General features: G+C 48.4%; 1 protein-coding gene across 1 annotated transcript; it reads left to right on the plus strand.

Moving 5' to 3' along the window:
* Positions 1 to 12,870: 12,870 nt before the first annotated feature.
* On the plus strand, positions 12,871 to 13,581 carry LOC107373048 (protein canopy homolog 2-like). The gene is made up of 2 exons (XM_015941231.3): positions 12,871 to 13,054; positions 13,133 to 13,581. The coding sequence occupies exons 1-2, from the start codon at positions 12,955 to 12,957 to the stop codon at positions 13,261 to 13,263; spliced, it is 231 nt and encodes a 76-aa protein (XP_015796717.1). The 5' UTR covers positions 12,871 to 12,954; the 3' UTR covers positions 13,264 to 13,581.
* The last annotated feature ends 578 nt before the right edge of the window (positions 13,582 to 14,159 follow it).

Raw genomic sequence — 14,159 nt, forward strand, 5'->3', positions numbered from 1 at the left:
ACCGTGAGTCAGGGCTCCGTGTACGTCAAATTGAATCGCTAGCTAAAGACATAGAACGCTTTGATCCTAACACCAATGAATCCAACGTCGACGATTATCTCAGGGAGATAGAACGTTGTCTGCTTGATCTTCCAGCACCCTCTTCAAGGGAAAAGCTCAAGCTAATTTGGAAAACCACATCTAGAACGGTGCACGGTTTCATGGAAACTCTACCACCTGACATTCGAGATCGGTACTCCTCGCTCTGCCGAGCGTTGAGGGATGAATACGCCACGTATGCAGACTCTGCGTCAGCTACATTGGGGGCCTTCTCCATCAAACACGGGAGGAACGAACCCCCCAGAGAGTATTATCGCCGACTCAAAAGTGCTTATTTCCAAGGTCGAAACGGCCCTGGGCTCGAGGAAGACCCTGCCTTCAGATCCCTGTTCATTCACAACCTGCACGAGTGTGTTCGCTCCGAAGTCTCAATGTATTGTCGGATGAAAAAACTGACAACTCAGGAGATTAGGAGATACGCTCAACAGGCTTGGGAAGCCGGCGGAAAGCCCCAAAAGCCTGACGCACATCACCGCGTCATGCACCTAGCTCCCGACACCGAGCCGCGTTTGGAGCTCAAAGGCACAGAAGCTCCACCCACTAAGCCAAAATCTGCTAAACCTAGACCTGCTAAACCGCGAGAGCAGTCCCAATCTCCTCAACAGGGGAAGGGGGGTGCTGATTGGCCGCCTAGGTCTGGACAATCAGACAGGAAGTGGCCCAACCAAAACCAACGGCAGGCAGGTCGGAACAGTGGAAGGTTTAAGGAGCGCCGCCAACAGGTAAGTCCTGAACGCAAGTCCGCAGGGGAGTACTTGACCAAAGCCGACCTCCAGGAGATGTTTCAGCAGTTCCTAGCTAAACAGAAGGAACAGCTGAGATCTGCAGAAGAGACCCCTGCACCAAAGTCTTCTTCTAAGAAGCCAGACCCAGAGCCAACGTCCGCATGACTAGGCGTGGCTCAAACCCCCAGCGTGGCCAGGACCTACCTGATCAGCTGGGGGAACACTACTGGTAGATCACAGGAGTCTCCTGAAATCTACCCCCCAGAGAAACCTGATACTAAATTTCTGAAGTTCCTTGGTGACTTAACAAACCTTGATCATGCTCGCCGTTTGTACTGTAGCACCAACGTAGGTGGATGCATACAGGTTGATGCTCTGCTGGATACCGGCTCAGAAATCACCCTGATGTGCTCCACACTGTTCCATCGCGTGTCTGACACCATGCGGTCGCTCGGGAAACTAGTCCAGGTTGAACCTTGTGACCTGAAAATCACCAGCTACACCCAGACCCGGGAGTGTATCACTCACCGGGCGTGGCTGGACATCACCTTCCAAGACATGACTCTGGTTCACCCGTTTTATGTCTGCCAGCTAGACACTGAACCACTTCTCATTGGTCAGGACCTGCTTGAACGTCTAGCTCCCCTCATCGACTGCCAGAAGGGTCAACTGTGGGCCCAGGTGGACACACCGAAGCCCTGGAACCCAGATAGCAGCCGACCATCCTCCATTCTTGAAGTCAGCCTAAGTGAGCCGCAAAACCCTTGTTCCAAGGTCATGCCCCTCCCTACAGCTCCCACAGACGATGTCCGCCTGCAAAGGCACGAAACCGCTCCTGGAACTCCGCTCCGCACACATTCATCTTTTCTCTGCTCGCTGAAGAACGTCAGCCTGCAGCCATATGCACCACACATAGTTGGTGGTCTTACCATCAACTGCACCCACATCTCAGATGCTCGCCTTGCTCTTTGGTCAGAAAAGTCAGCAATCAGCCAGCAGACGTTTGAACACCTGCGTCAGAAGGACCCCCTTCTGGTCAGTGTGACATGTAGCCATCGGCTCTTGTCAGCTACTTGGCCGCAGAGGCTCCTGAAAGCGCCAGAGGTCTGCTCTCTGACTATCCAGCTTGGAGCAAGACAGCTCACACATACATTCAGCATCATACCACAGCTTGATCCACCTGCACTCATTGGAGCAGATCTGCTGGTTCGACTCGGTGCCCAGCTGGACACTTGCAATCAAGTCCTTTGGGCCCGAGCCACACCATCCTCTGAGCCTTGCTCAGAAGGCCCTAAACACTTGCTGTCCGGACAGACCATTCCACAGGCCTGCCGTGCAGTGGTTGAGGCTAGCACGGTTCTGCCCCCACTGGTCAAAGGAGTGCCTGTTCGTCTGACTCTGATGAAGCATCAGAAGCTGCCAGGCACACAGGCCTTCTTCCAGCCATCACCACACTTCTTGGAGCTCAACTTAGCCGTCTGTGGCACGCCACTCTTGGAGCTGAACAATCGTTCTGCGTACTTGTTGGTCGAAAATCCGACCCAGAGTCCTATCCACATGCCAGCAGGAAAGCCCTTGGGCATGCTGATAGATAGCTCATTCCATGACTTCGAACTTTCAGTCCCCGTGATCGGACAACTTCCGTTGTTCTTGAACGACAGACAGGTTGGTGCAGACACATTCAGTACTTTCCCCTCACAAATGATTACCATCAAGCGGCATGAAGCCCTTCCTGAGGAACCCATTTGCAGTGCAACCTTAGATACTGACGGCGGTCAGTGTCTAACGGTTTTTGCAATAAATACTCAACCCTCTGAGTCACCGGTTGAAAGCCCGGAAGACCAGAGACCCTCCTCCTCTGAACCTTATGACGGCTTTGAGGCCGAAGTCAGCCAGCAGCTTGACAAAGCGGATGCGCTGGAGTCAGAGGAGCAGAGAGCAGAGCTTAGAAGCCTGTTCTATGAGTTTCAGTCCGTCTTATCCAGGGACTCCCTGGACTGTGGACTCACAAACCTGCACACGGTTCGCATTCCAACGAACCCAAATGCCCCTCCTACTTTTGTACGTCAGTACAAGATTCCCCTCGCTGCTTATGAGTCGATCCAGGAGATCCTCGATCAGCTGAAGGAGAAAAACATCATCAGAGAGTGTAACTCCACTTACAACTCTCCCATCTGGCCGGTTCTGAAACCGACTGGGAAATGGCGTCTCACCATAGACTATCGTGCACTGAACAAACAAGTACCTCTCTCCAGGTGGCCTATGATCCATTTAGATCAGGAGCTAGCCAGAGTCAGAGATGCTCGTTTCTTCTCTACGGTTGACGTAGCCAACGGCTTCTGGACCATGAAGGTTGAGCCGGCGGACCAGTATAAACTGGCTTTCTCCTTTGGAAATCGCCAATATACTTGGAACCGCTGCCCCTTTGGCTACTCTAACTCACCTGCAGAGTTCAACATCTTCCTCCACAAAGCCATGTCAGATGCTGCTTCCAGAGGGAACCTCATATATGTCGATGACATCTTGATGAGGAGTCGAACCTTCGAGGAGCACCTGGCCGAACTCCGTCACGTGCTGCAACAGCTCGCTGACGCCGGAGCTAAATTGGCGATTCTCAAGGGACAGTGGTGTCGAACCAAAGTGGAGTATGTTGGACTGCTGGTGGGCCCTAATGGAGTCGAGCCCCAAGCGGGACGCATTAGGGCCATTCAGGACATCAAAGCCCCAGCTAATCTGACTGAACTCAGGAGCTTCCTCGGAGTCTGCAACTACTCCAGACAGTTCATTGAGGAGTACGCTGAAATAGCGAGGCCCCTTACTGAGCTGCTTCGGAACGACACACCTTTCGTGTGGGACAGACCCCAAGAACTCTCCTTCCAGTTCCTAAAACAGAAGTTGGCGTCCGCACCCTGTCTGGCTTACCCAGACAAGGATAAGGAGTTCTTCATAGAGGCGACTTTCTCCCCTCACTGCCTGAGCGCTGCTTTGAAGCAGAAACACGATTAGGACATGAGAGTTGTGGCATACGCCAGCAAGCCTCTGAGCAAGGTGGAACTCCAGTTCTCAGACTGTGAGAGAGCTCTCCTCTCTACAGTCTGGGCCATCGAACACTTTCGTAGTTACATCGGTGGACAGAAAGTGATCATTGAAACGTGTCATCAGCCCGTCACCTTCCTAAACAGCCAGCGACTGCGCGAAGGAAGAGTGTCAAACAGCCGCATTGCGACGAGGATGATGGTGCTCCAAGGATACAACATTGAGGTCAAGTATGGTCAGAACACCAAGCTAGCGCTAGGACAAGGGCTAGCAGGCTGCCAGCACTGTGACTCTGACTCCATCATGGGCCCCCTGGACACACCTGCCGCAGTCTACCCAACCGCATACAATCATCGCTACTTTGATGAGAATGTTTGCCAAGGGCTTCCGAAAGTTTACACTGACGGATGTGCCTACCTTCACGAAGGCCAGCTCTGTGCCGGGGTTGGAGTCGTTTGGGTGGACTGTGACACCAAGCAACCAAATCACTACCGGTTGGGCCAAAAGTCTAGTCAGTACGCCGAAATTGCTGCAGTGTTGATAACCCTCCAGCAGACGGCAGCCTTGGACATCACTCAAATCGTCCTTTGCACTGATTCAAACTACGCTAGACACAGCTTCATCTCTCACTTCCCCATGTGGAAGGAGAACAACATGAAAAACGCCAGGAACAGAGACGTGAAACACTCGGAGTTATTCCTAGCGTGTGATCTGCTCACCACTGAGAAAGGCATAATGGTCTACTGGAAAAAGGTCAAAGGTCACTCCAGGACCCTAGGTCCGGAGAAAGATGGTAATGACAAAGCAGACCGCCTTGCTAAACTCGGTGCTGACCAGGGAACCTGTTGGGAATTCAAAGACGAGTGGCTTCCACCCAAGGCCATTCACGAGGTCTGCGCGATTACTCGTCGACATGCTAAACAGGCAGACGAACCTCGGACCGTTGGGGTACCCGTGTTTCTAGGCAGACAACCACAGGACGCGGACCTAGTCACCATGCAGGAACAAGATCCTGACCTGAAGCTCATCCGCAAGCTTCTCCAAAAGGGTCCGATGTCTAAACAACCATCACCACCTACTGGCGCAAGCCGAGATTTGGTAAACCTGCATCGTCAACTCGCGCACCTGAAACTACAAAACGATTTGTTAGTTTACATGCGTGACGATCACAGCCCGCCGCGCTGGGTTGTTCCACTCGACCACAGAGGAGTGATGCTTGCCTACGCCCACGACACTCCGGTTGGAGGTCACCGCGGAGCAAAAGCTACCCTCGCGTCACTGACAGAAGTAACATATTGGCCATCGATGTCCAAGGACGTACACAGCTATGTCCAAGGCTGCCTCATCTGTGCCCAGTTTCAACCCTCCCAGCCGCTTGCTAGAGCACCACTGCAACGCAGGGGAATAACCTTCCCTTGGTCCCACCTGCAGATCGACTGGGTTGGACCGGTTCCCAAATCGGCAAGAGGAAACAAATATATGCTAACTGTAACTTGCAGTTTCACAAAGTGGGTGGAGTGCCTTCCAGCGCCAAACGATACAGCCGTCACAACCGCTGTACTGCTGATTAACCACGTTTTCAGTCGATGGGGACTTCCACTCTGCATTGACTCTGACCGAGGAACTCATTTCACATCCAGTGTAATGACGTCCCTGTTTGAACTTCTGGGAGTGGAAGTGAGATTCCACCTCCCCTATCACCCACAGTCATCCGGACAGGTCGAACGGATGAACCGCACGGTCGTCTCTATGCTCAAAAAGTACGTCTGCTCCACTGGGAAGGACTGGGACGTCAAGCTCCCTCTGGTCCTGATGGCCATACGGTCCACTCCACAGCGATCCACGGGGGTTACGCCCTTTGAGATGATGACCGGCAGACTGATGACTCTACCACTGCACCTCCTGTATCACCCAGAGGATGTCAGTGTTGCCACTGCCTATACCGCTCATCAGTATGTGGCAGACTTGAAAACACACCTTAGAGCTACGTTCGCGCACGCTCAGAAGAAACTGGAGACCAACGTAGAAGGCGCTAAAGCCTACTACGACCAAAAGACAACCAGCCGCGAATACGAGGTGGGTGACAAAGTATTCTACTTTCGGTTCGCCCAACCGGCACGCAAACCTAAGAAGTTCCTGCCCTGCTGGTCAGGACCATTTGAGATCGTGGCAAAACTCTCTCCAGTTGCATACAGGTTACGCATCACCAAAGCAAGACAGGAGCCTGTCTACAAATGGGTGCATGCGAACCAAATCAAACCCTACGTCAAACCGTCCCCGCGGGTACAGAGACCAGACTCCCCGCAGGAGGTAGACGTAGTCTCCACATAGTTTTATGCGTGGAAATGGAAAGGGGGGGAAAGTGCACGTTTAACCCATTAACATGTACTAACCGACAAAGAACCAGCCCCCCCCCCCCCCCCCCCCCCCCCCCCCGTCACTTTCACTAACCAAGAGAAACTCCTCCTAGAACGCTAACAGGAAGTACTTACTAAAACCTTACAGGGTACTCTGGTACCTACACTAGGCTCTGATTAATGAATCTCTACGTGCAATCAAGACTTTGTCTGAAACCATACCTCAGGATATTGTGTACACACGAGTGGTGAGAGATTTGATGCAGGACCTGCTCAGGGAAGTAAGTTCCACGCTGGACAGCTTGGTTGAAAGTCGTATTTCCCCGTACTTGGTACCACTGGACCTGCTCAAAGTTAGCTTGACAGCTGCTACCCCTCTACTGTGCACCTTTCACAAATCCACCTAGCGTACAGCCTAGGTAGTGCAATTCCCATTCACGTTGATGCAGAAAAATTAGAACTCGGTTTCCTGTTACATGTTCCCATAATTGTGACACCTCACATCTATAGGTTTAAGTCGATGCTTAACATTGGTATTTGAAAGGACGGTAGGCATTTCCACTTTGAACTAGAAACCTGGCACTCCATCATCTCAACCTCGAACAGCATGACTCAGAGATTGAGATCATGGACGCTTTCCAGGGTTATAACTTTGCCTTCGATTTAGAAATTGACCAACAATTACTGATTGAAGGAACCAAATTTGTTAAGTTCACACAAACCCCGCGTGAACTTACTTTGATGCCCAAGACGCTACATTGACACAGATTATACGACTTTAATCTGCACATTGGTCGCCCTGGGGATGGGATGGCTCATCACGGCCGTGATAGCTTATTCTGCCTACAGGCATGTTAAGAAACTCCAAGATAAGATGCACTTGCTCACCTACGGTGTGCCTCGTGACCGCGTTCGGGGAGACTCCAAGCGTGAATGTACCACACCTGTCTAAAGGGGGTGAGCAACATTTTCTTTGTTATTTTGTAACCCTACGAGTAGTTCTCACTTTAGTCTACCTCACATTTTAATCTGAGTGTTGCAATGTGTCACATTCTTTATAAGCTACACACTGAATGTATGACCTAAGAATGTATTTTATGAGACCTCAAGGTTGCTATGAATTTTCTTGGATGTTATATGTTATATGTTTTTTTTTGGGGTTTTCTGTATTTTTGTTTCTTACTTGGTCACATATTAACTAGTGGTTATGTGCCGGCCCAGCTCAGTCTGTCAATGACTCTGTCTGACGCACCAGCACATTGTAGTACCTCTTAGTTTTATGGTCCTTGTTTTAGCCCAAAGACTGTCCTGATCCACCCTTTGGACCAAAAAGGGGGGAATCTTGGGACCACATAGGTCAATGCGCGTTTGCGAACTATGGGCCTCGTACCTCACCGCGTGCTCCATAAACTGAACTGTATGGCCGGCGGTGAGATGCCTTTGTGTCCCCTCGTGGAGTTAACTGCCCACCGACCTTCCTCCTTCTACACTACTACCTCTCGCATGGACGACATCATCATTGCGTACCACCTGCGTGAGTGGCTTCTTCTCGTTATGCGCGTTGGGGACTATCCCATTTCCTATCCTCTTTTGTTTTGTGCCTGACCAGGATCCAAGACAAAGACAAAGACCAAAGGCGCCAGGATCCAAGACAAAGACCAAAGACAAAGGCGTCCAAGGAGACCAACGTCCTAAGGGACAAACCCACCTGTGCTTCCGACAATCAAGTCGACCTACGTTCATGAGGAACAAACCCATCTGTGCTTCCGACGATCGAGCTTTGGGCGCGATCCCCGAAACCAAAAGGGGGAATGTTGAGGGTCTGACCTCATGAGGAAATTACTATGCAGTGCTTTTCTCCAAAATGACTGTGCTTAAATTGCTCTGAAAAGCAAATAACCACATCAGCGCCAAGAAACTTCATTTCCCATGATGCTTTGCACACGGAAGCATTGGGATGATGTCACCGCCTAATACCAGAAACACATTCTGCGCATGTGCGGGAGGCCGTGGAGCTTTTCCCGCGAACTAAGACCATAAATCTTCAGCAGAGACAAAGAAACCTCGTTCTTTTGCCCAGGATACCTGGCGGTAAGGACACGCTTGTCGAACGCTCCGACAACTTGAGCACGCGGAAGCTCTAAATGCCCAAGTTGAGCCCACGGAACTGCTGGAAACTACACTCCAACTCCATCAGGACCTGACTGGGAACGAGCGGAGCTCCATCCAGCTCTCAGAGACGCTGTAAGTTGTCAAACTCAGCACAAAAGAAACTTCGTTCTCTTTGTGTCCAGCCCGTGGAGAAACACTCGTGGAGGTAAACAACGGAGAAAGCATCAAACCGACGGATGACGCCAAACTGCGGAGAAACACGGAGAACCGTCAAATCAAAACAGTGAGGGACGCTTCACTGTTCTGGTGATCAGAAAACTCATTTCTCTCTCTCCTTTTCTTCTCCCGTTTCCTCTATAGTCCAGAATAAGCAATAAAACCGCGCTATTGCTTAAAAAGTAGCTTCGTGTCTTCCTCTTTCGCTCCCAAAACACGTCCGCCGGGTCATTTTGAATAAATAAACTGCTTATTGATCATTGTTTGGTATCTTTAAATGTTTTCGGCCATGGCCAGGCTGATAAACTAAAAGATATTAACTTGTGATTAATCTTTTGTGTTGTTTCATGATCCTTTGAAATGTTTTGAGTGATTTAAGGTTAAGTTACTACTGATTCTAAGTGCTTTGGAAGTTAAAGTGCATGTTGCCACCCACACTTTAGCCAGACAAAGGGGTCAGCCATCTTGCATACAGACTCCATTTTAGAAACACACACACATACATACACACAAAACACCTTGAACATTATTTTGAATATACATCCTTTTATTATATCACATGGTTATTATTCATTTATGCCACTGTTTATTCATTTGACAAATTGTTAATTAAACGTTATAAAATTCAGATTTTCGTCTCCAGTAGCTTTGTTGTGTCGAAGAGAAGTCTCTGCTCCGAGGATTCTACGAACTTCAAGAAAGACTGATAAGAGTTTTGGATTCAATTTTCCCCGGTTAAAGGGGAATGGTGCCCCGTATATCTAAGAATATCTTAATTAATTAATAAATCAGTAAATATTCCCATATTTACAGAATTTATTGAAGAATCCAAAAGTAAGTTAAAGCTTACGAATTGTTCGCTCCTAATAACCCCAACATATGGAAGAGTTAGGAGTAATCTCCAGAGTGGCGCAGCCTACTGACTGGTGTGCAGGAATGGTTCCAGTGCCTAAACCAAACAGAGATGAAGTGCGTGTGTGCGTGGACTTGACCAAACTGAACAAGTCTGTGAAAAGAGAGAGACACATGTTGCCATCAGTTGAGCACACACTAGGACAGCTGGAGGGTGCAAAGGTGTTCTCAAACCTCGATGCTAACTCAGGTTTCTGGCAAATACCTTTGTCCAAGCAGTCAGCTCTTCTCACAACCTTCATCACACCATTCGGAAGGTACTGTTTCAACAGACTTTGTTTCGGCATATCCTCAGCCCCTGAACATTTTCAAAAACGAATGTCTCAGCTTTTGGAGGGACTGGACGGAGTTGTCTGCCAGATGGATGACATCCTGGTTTATGCGGACACACAGACCCAGCACGACAAGAGACTGGTCGCAGTCCTCGAACGGCTCACAAAAGCAGGGGTGACATTGAAGAGCGAGAAATGTGAGTTTGCAAAGACCTCAATCAAGTTGCTAGGACAGATCCTTGACACTACAGGAGTCAAAGCAGACCTAGAAAAAGTGAAAGCGGTCAGTAACATGGAGGCACCCACCGATGTGGGTGGAGTGAGACGATTCCTAGGAATGGTTAATCATCTAGGCAAGTACCTTCCCCACTTAGCAGAGAAAACACAGCCATTGAGAGAACTGCTCAGTACCAAAAACATGTGGTGTTGGAGTGAGGCTCAACAAACAGTGTTCGACAACATTAAGGCAGAACTGAGTAAACCACCAAACTTGGCACTCTACAACCCCAAGTCACAAACAACAGTATCAGCTGATGCGTCCTCCTATGGACTAGGAGCGGTGCTACTTCAGAAACAAGAGGATGACACTACCAAGCCGGTGGCCTTCGCTTCAAGAGCATTAACCCCCACAGAACAAAGGTATGCTCAAATAGAGAAGGAAGCGTTAGCCATAACCTGGGCATGCGAGCGATTCTCTGATTTTCTTATAGGCATTGAGTTCCATGTTGAGACAGATCACAAGCCTTTAGTACCACTTTTGGGCTCCAATAACTTAGACGAACTGTCACCACGAGTTCAAAGACTGAGAATGAGATTAATGAGATACTCTTTCACCATCTCACATGTTCCGGGCAAACACATAGCAACTGCAGGCGTGCTGTCCAGAGCACCAGAAAGGATGGTTTGTGACGAGACATTAGGGGCCGAAATAGACCTGTATGCACACCAGGTGATTTCAGGCCTTCCTGCAATTGAGAAGAGACTACAGGAAATAAGAGAGCAGCAAGACAAACACGAAACACTAAAACAAATCAAACTCTACTGCAAGAACGGCTGGCCAGACAAACTCAAAATACCAGGTCCGTGTTTCCCATATCACCAGCATGCAGGAGACCTGACCGTCGAAAATGATCCCCTCCTAAAAGGTATGCGTATAGTTATTCCAAAGAGATTACAGAAAGATGTTTTGACACGACTGCACACAGGTCAACAGGGCATTGTAAAGTCCAGGGAGCGAGCCAAGCAGTCGGTATGGTGGCCAGAACTGAGCTCTCAACTACAACAGCTGGTAGCAGATTGTGAGACGTGTGCAAAGGTAAGACAGCAACCCAGAGAAACACTTATGCCAACTGAGTTTCCTACACGGCCGTGGGAGTTAGTTGGTGCTGATCTTTTTGAGTGGAGTAACAGCCAGTATTTGGTTGCAGTGGACTATTACTCACAGTACATAGAAATAGCTAAGCTGTCCTCTACCACATCAGCTGCAGTGATTGACCATTTAAAGTCCATATTCGCACGCCACGGCATACAAACAGAGTTAAGGTCGGATAATGGCCCACAATTCTCCTCAGAACACTTTCAAAAGAGATTCCCTCAGAGCAATGGTGAGGCTGAACGAGCTGTGAGAACTGTAAAGAGCCTTCTACAGAAAGAAGGAGACCGATATCTCGCTCTTATGGCATATCGCGCCACACCACTTGCCAATGGATATAGCCCTGCAGAGCTTCTGATGGGGAGGAAACTTCGTACCACAGTTCCCATACTTCCATCCTGCCTCAACCCAGGCTGGACAGATACTGCTAAACTGAGAGAGAGAGAAGGGAAGGAGAGAGAAAAACAGTGGATATGGTTAAACAACAGACACAGAGCACAAGACCTCACTGGACTACACCCAGGAGATCATGTTTGGATCACAGACATGAAAACAAATGGGACTATATCAGGCAGAGCAGATACGCCACGGTCTTACCTTGTTGAGACCCCAAAGGGGCGTCTTCGTCGAAACAGGAGCCATCTCATCACCCTAAAAGGGACCAAGACTGAACCAATTGAACAACAAGTCCCTGTCCTGCCAGAGAACAGCAGCAGCCCTGTTTCAAACCAGGTTCAGCAGTCTCTTATACCACCATGTGACCAGACTACTGAAAGAAGATATCCTACAAGAGAAAGAGACCCACCGAGGTACCTTAAGGACCTTGATTTAGGTAGAAGGTACCCTCGAGCACCTGAGTGACCAGCCCGGGGCAGAATAATCCCCTCACTCAGTTGAAGGACGGGGTTGTCTCCCCCTCCCCCCTTCATAGTTAGAATAAGTTCACACAGTTAAATAAAATAATAGTTAAAAGTAAAAGCAACAAATGTTTGTTACAGATTTGAGTTAAGATAACAGCTTTGGAGTACCTAGCTACAAGTTAAGTTGCAGTAATTTTAGTATTGACATTAAAGTGGATAATGCAGAAAATCACGGGTTACAATGTACTCAGAAGGGGGTATGTCATGGTAAGGACTAATTCAATCATTCATGCAGCACCCCCTGGTGGTTGTTCCATGTGTGTGTTGGGTTGTTGCAGTTGGGCAATAAATGGCGTCGCTACGTTAAGACAGAGCTGGCCCAGTCTCGTTAATGTTGCCGCTATTATAAACCGGAGGGCTACCAAAACAAGGGCAAAACAAAATCTGGATGAGAAAAATGATGTTATTGACTGCTGTTGATCTTAAATGCCTGGCTGAAGGGTAGCACAGTAGGTTCATGTATTTCGTTAGAGTAAAATTATAGCCTTAGGATATCTGTAAATTTGACAGTTTACTTATTCTGTGAAACAGCTAATTTTGAAAAGGTTAAAAATGATAGCTGCTGTGGAGTTGTAGTCCATTTCCAGCTGTTTCCATTTTCCAGAACCATCAAGATTGTTTTTCCCACCATTCCCACCGGTGCAGATCATCGTGCAGTTGCAGGAGAGGATTACTCCCGCCACGCGGGGGCACTGTTGTCACTGTCTCGCGTTTATCATCTCCTGAAGCAACGTCATCACATTTTACCAAATGTTGTGGAACAGCGTGGAAAAGACTGTCAGCTGTCCAAGTAAGTAATATGAATAAAACGATTTCGAAACTATGATTTGTTTTTAGTCACGTGTCTGTTTAAGGTTGTAGGACAGGATGCAAATGGTTGCTAGCATAGCCTGTGATAAATGAGTAAAATGTTTGCATTCATTTAGACCCAAAATGAGGGAATCCGTTCTCCTGCTCACATCATGTGTAGTAGTTTGTCTCCTCCTGAGCTTCAGCCAGGCTGCCAGACAAGGACAGGACATCAGATGTGGAGGTATGTGTGTCCTCGTCCTCTATCAATCAGTCTCCTCTCAGTAGAGAGCTTTTCATGCATCTGCTGCTGCCTCCTCAGCCTGCAGGGCTCTAGTGGATGAGATGGAGTGGGCCATCTCCCAGATAGATCCCAAGAAAATGATCCAGACGGGATCCTTCAGGATTAATCCGGACGGGAGTCAGTCTATCAGAGAGGTGAGACAACCATGAGGTGTCCATGATCCCTCTTTGGATGGAGGCTGTGTCTCAGCATCAAAGGAAATCTTAGCAGCATTAGCAGGTTTTTAGTTTTTTTTTTTTAATAAACATTTTATTCATGTTTCAGAACATGCCCAGCTTCACCACATACAACTTTTAAAGTAAAACAACGAACAAATGTTGATACATTTTTTTAAATAAAAAATCGATGGTTGTTTGCATTTTCAACAAAGATGTTTGAGGATATTTGTTGAGAGTTTATTTTTAGAAGACCGATTTTTACACAGGTATAACTTTTGGTGGAAAATGTTCACAAATGTTAGCCTAGTGAACTAGACCAAATTCTTGCTTTGCAAAGTTTGGTCTAGGCATGCTCCATTGGAACCTCCGCAGCTCCTACCAGGACTCTGGCTAGCCAATCACAGCTATCTAGAGGGGTTTCAAACACATAAAGAGCTGTGATTGGTCCATAATGGTGGGCCAATCATAGTGCTCCATCTGCTTAGTGAACAAATCACAGAGCTTTATCCGCGTTGTGAGCCAAACAGGGCACTCTATATGCCTGGTGGGTGGGATGATGCAACAGAGTGAAACAAGAGTATGTCACATTCATTGTCCAGTGGAATGCGGAGATCATTTGAAAGACAACGGTAGAACCCGCCCCACAACCGAGAGCCATCAATGGAGCATGGCCAGACTAAATAATACATTTATTTAGTCTGGCTTGCCAGGCTATAAAAATGTGATTTAAGCAGCAACTTTTTGCTAACAGCAGAAAGCTTTTATAATCGGGATTGTGCCAATAGACTCGTGTGTGTTCTTCTGCCACCAGGTTCCTCTGGGAACCCAGCAGGTTGCATCAAGTCACTGACTAGTGTCAGTGACTTTACAGCAATCCTCATACTAAG

The sequence above is a fragment of the Nothobranchius furzeri genome, chromosome 8 (genome assembly GCF_043380555.1).
Source record: "Nothobranchius furzeri strain GRZ-AD chromosome 8, NfurGRZ-RIMD1, whole genome shotgun sequence".
In the NCBI taxonomy this organism is placed as follows: domain Eukaryota; kingdom Metazoa; phylum Chordata; class Actinopteri; order Cyprinodontiformes; family Nothobranchiidae; genus Nothobranchius; species Nothobranchius furzeri.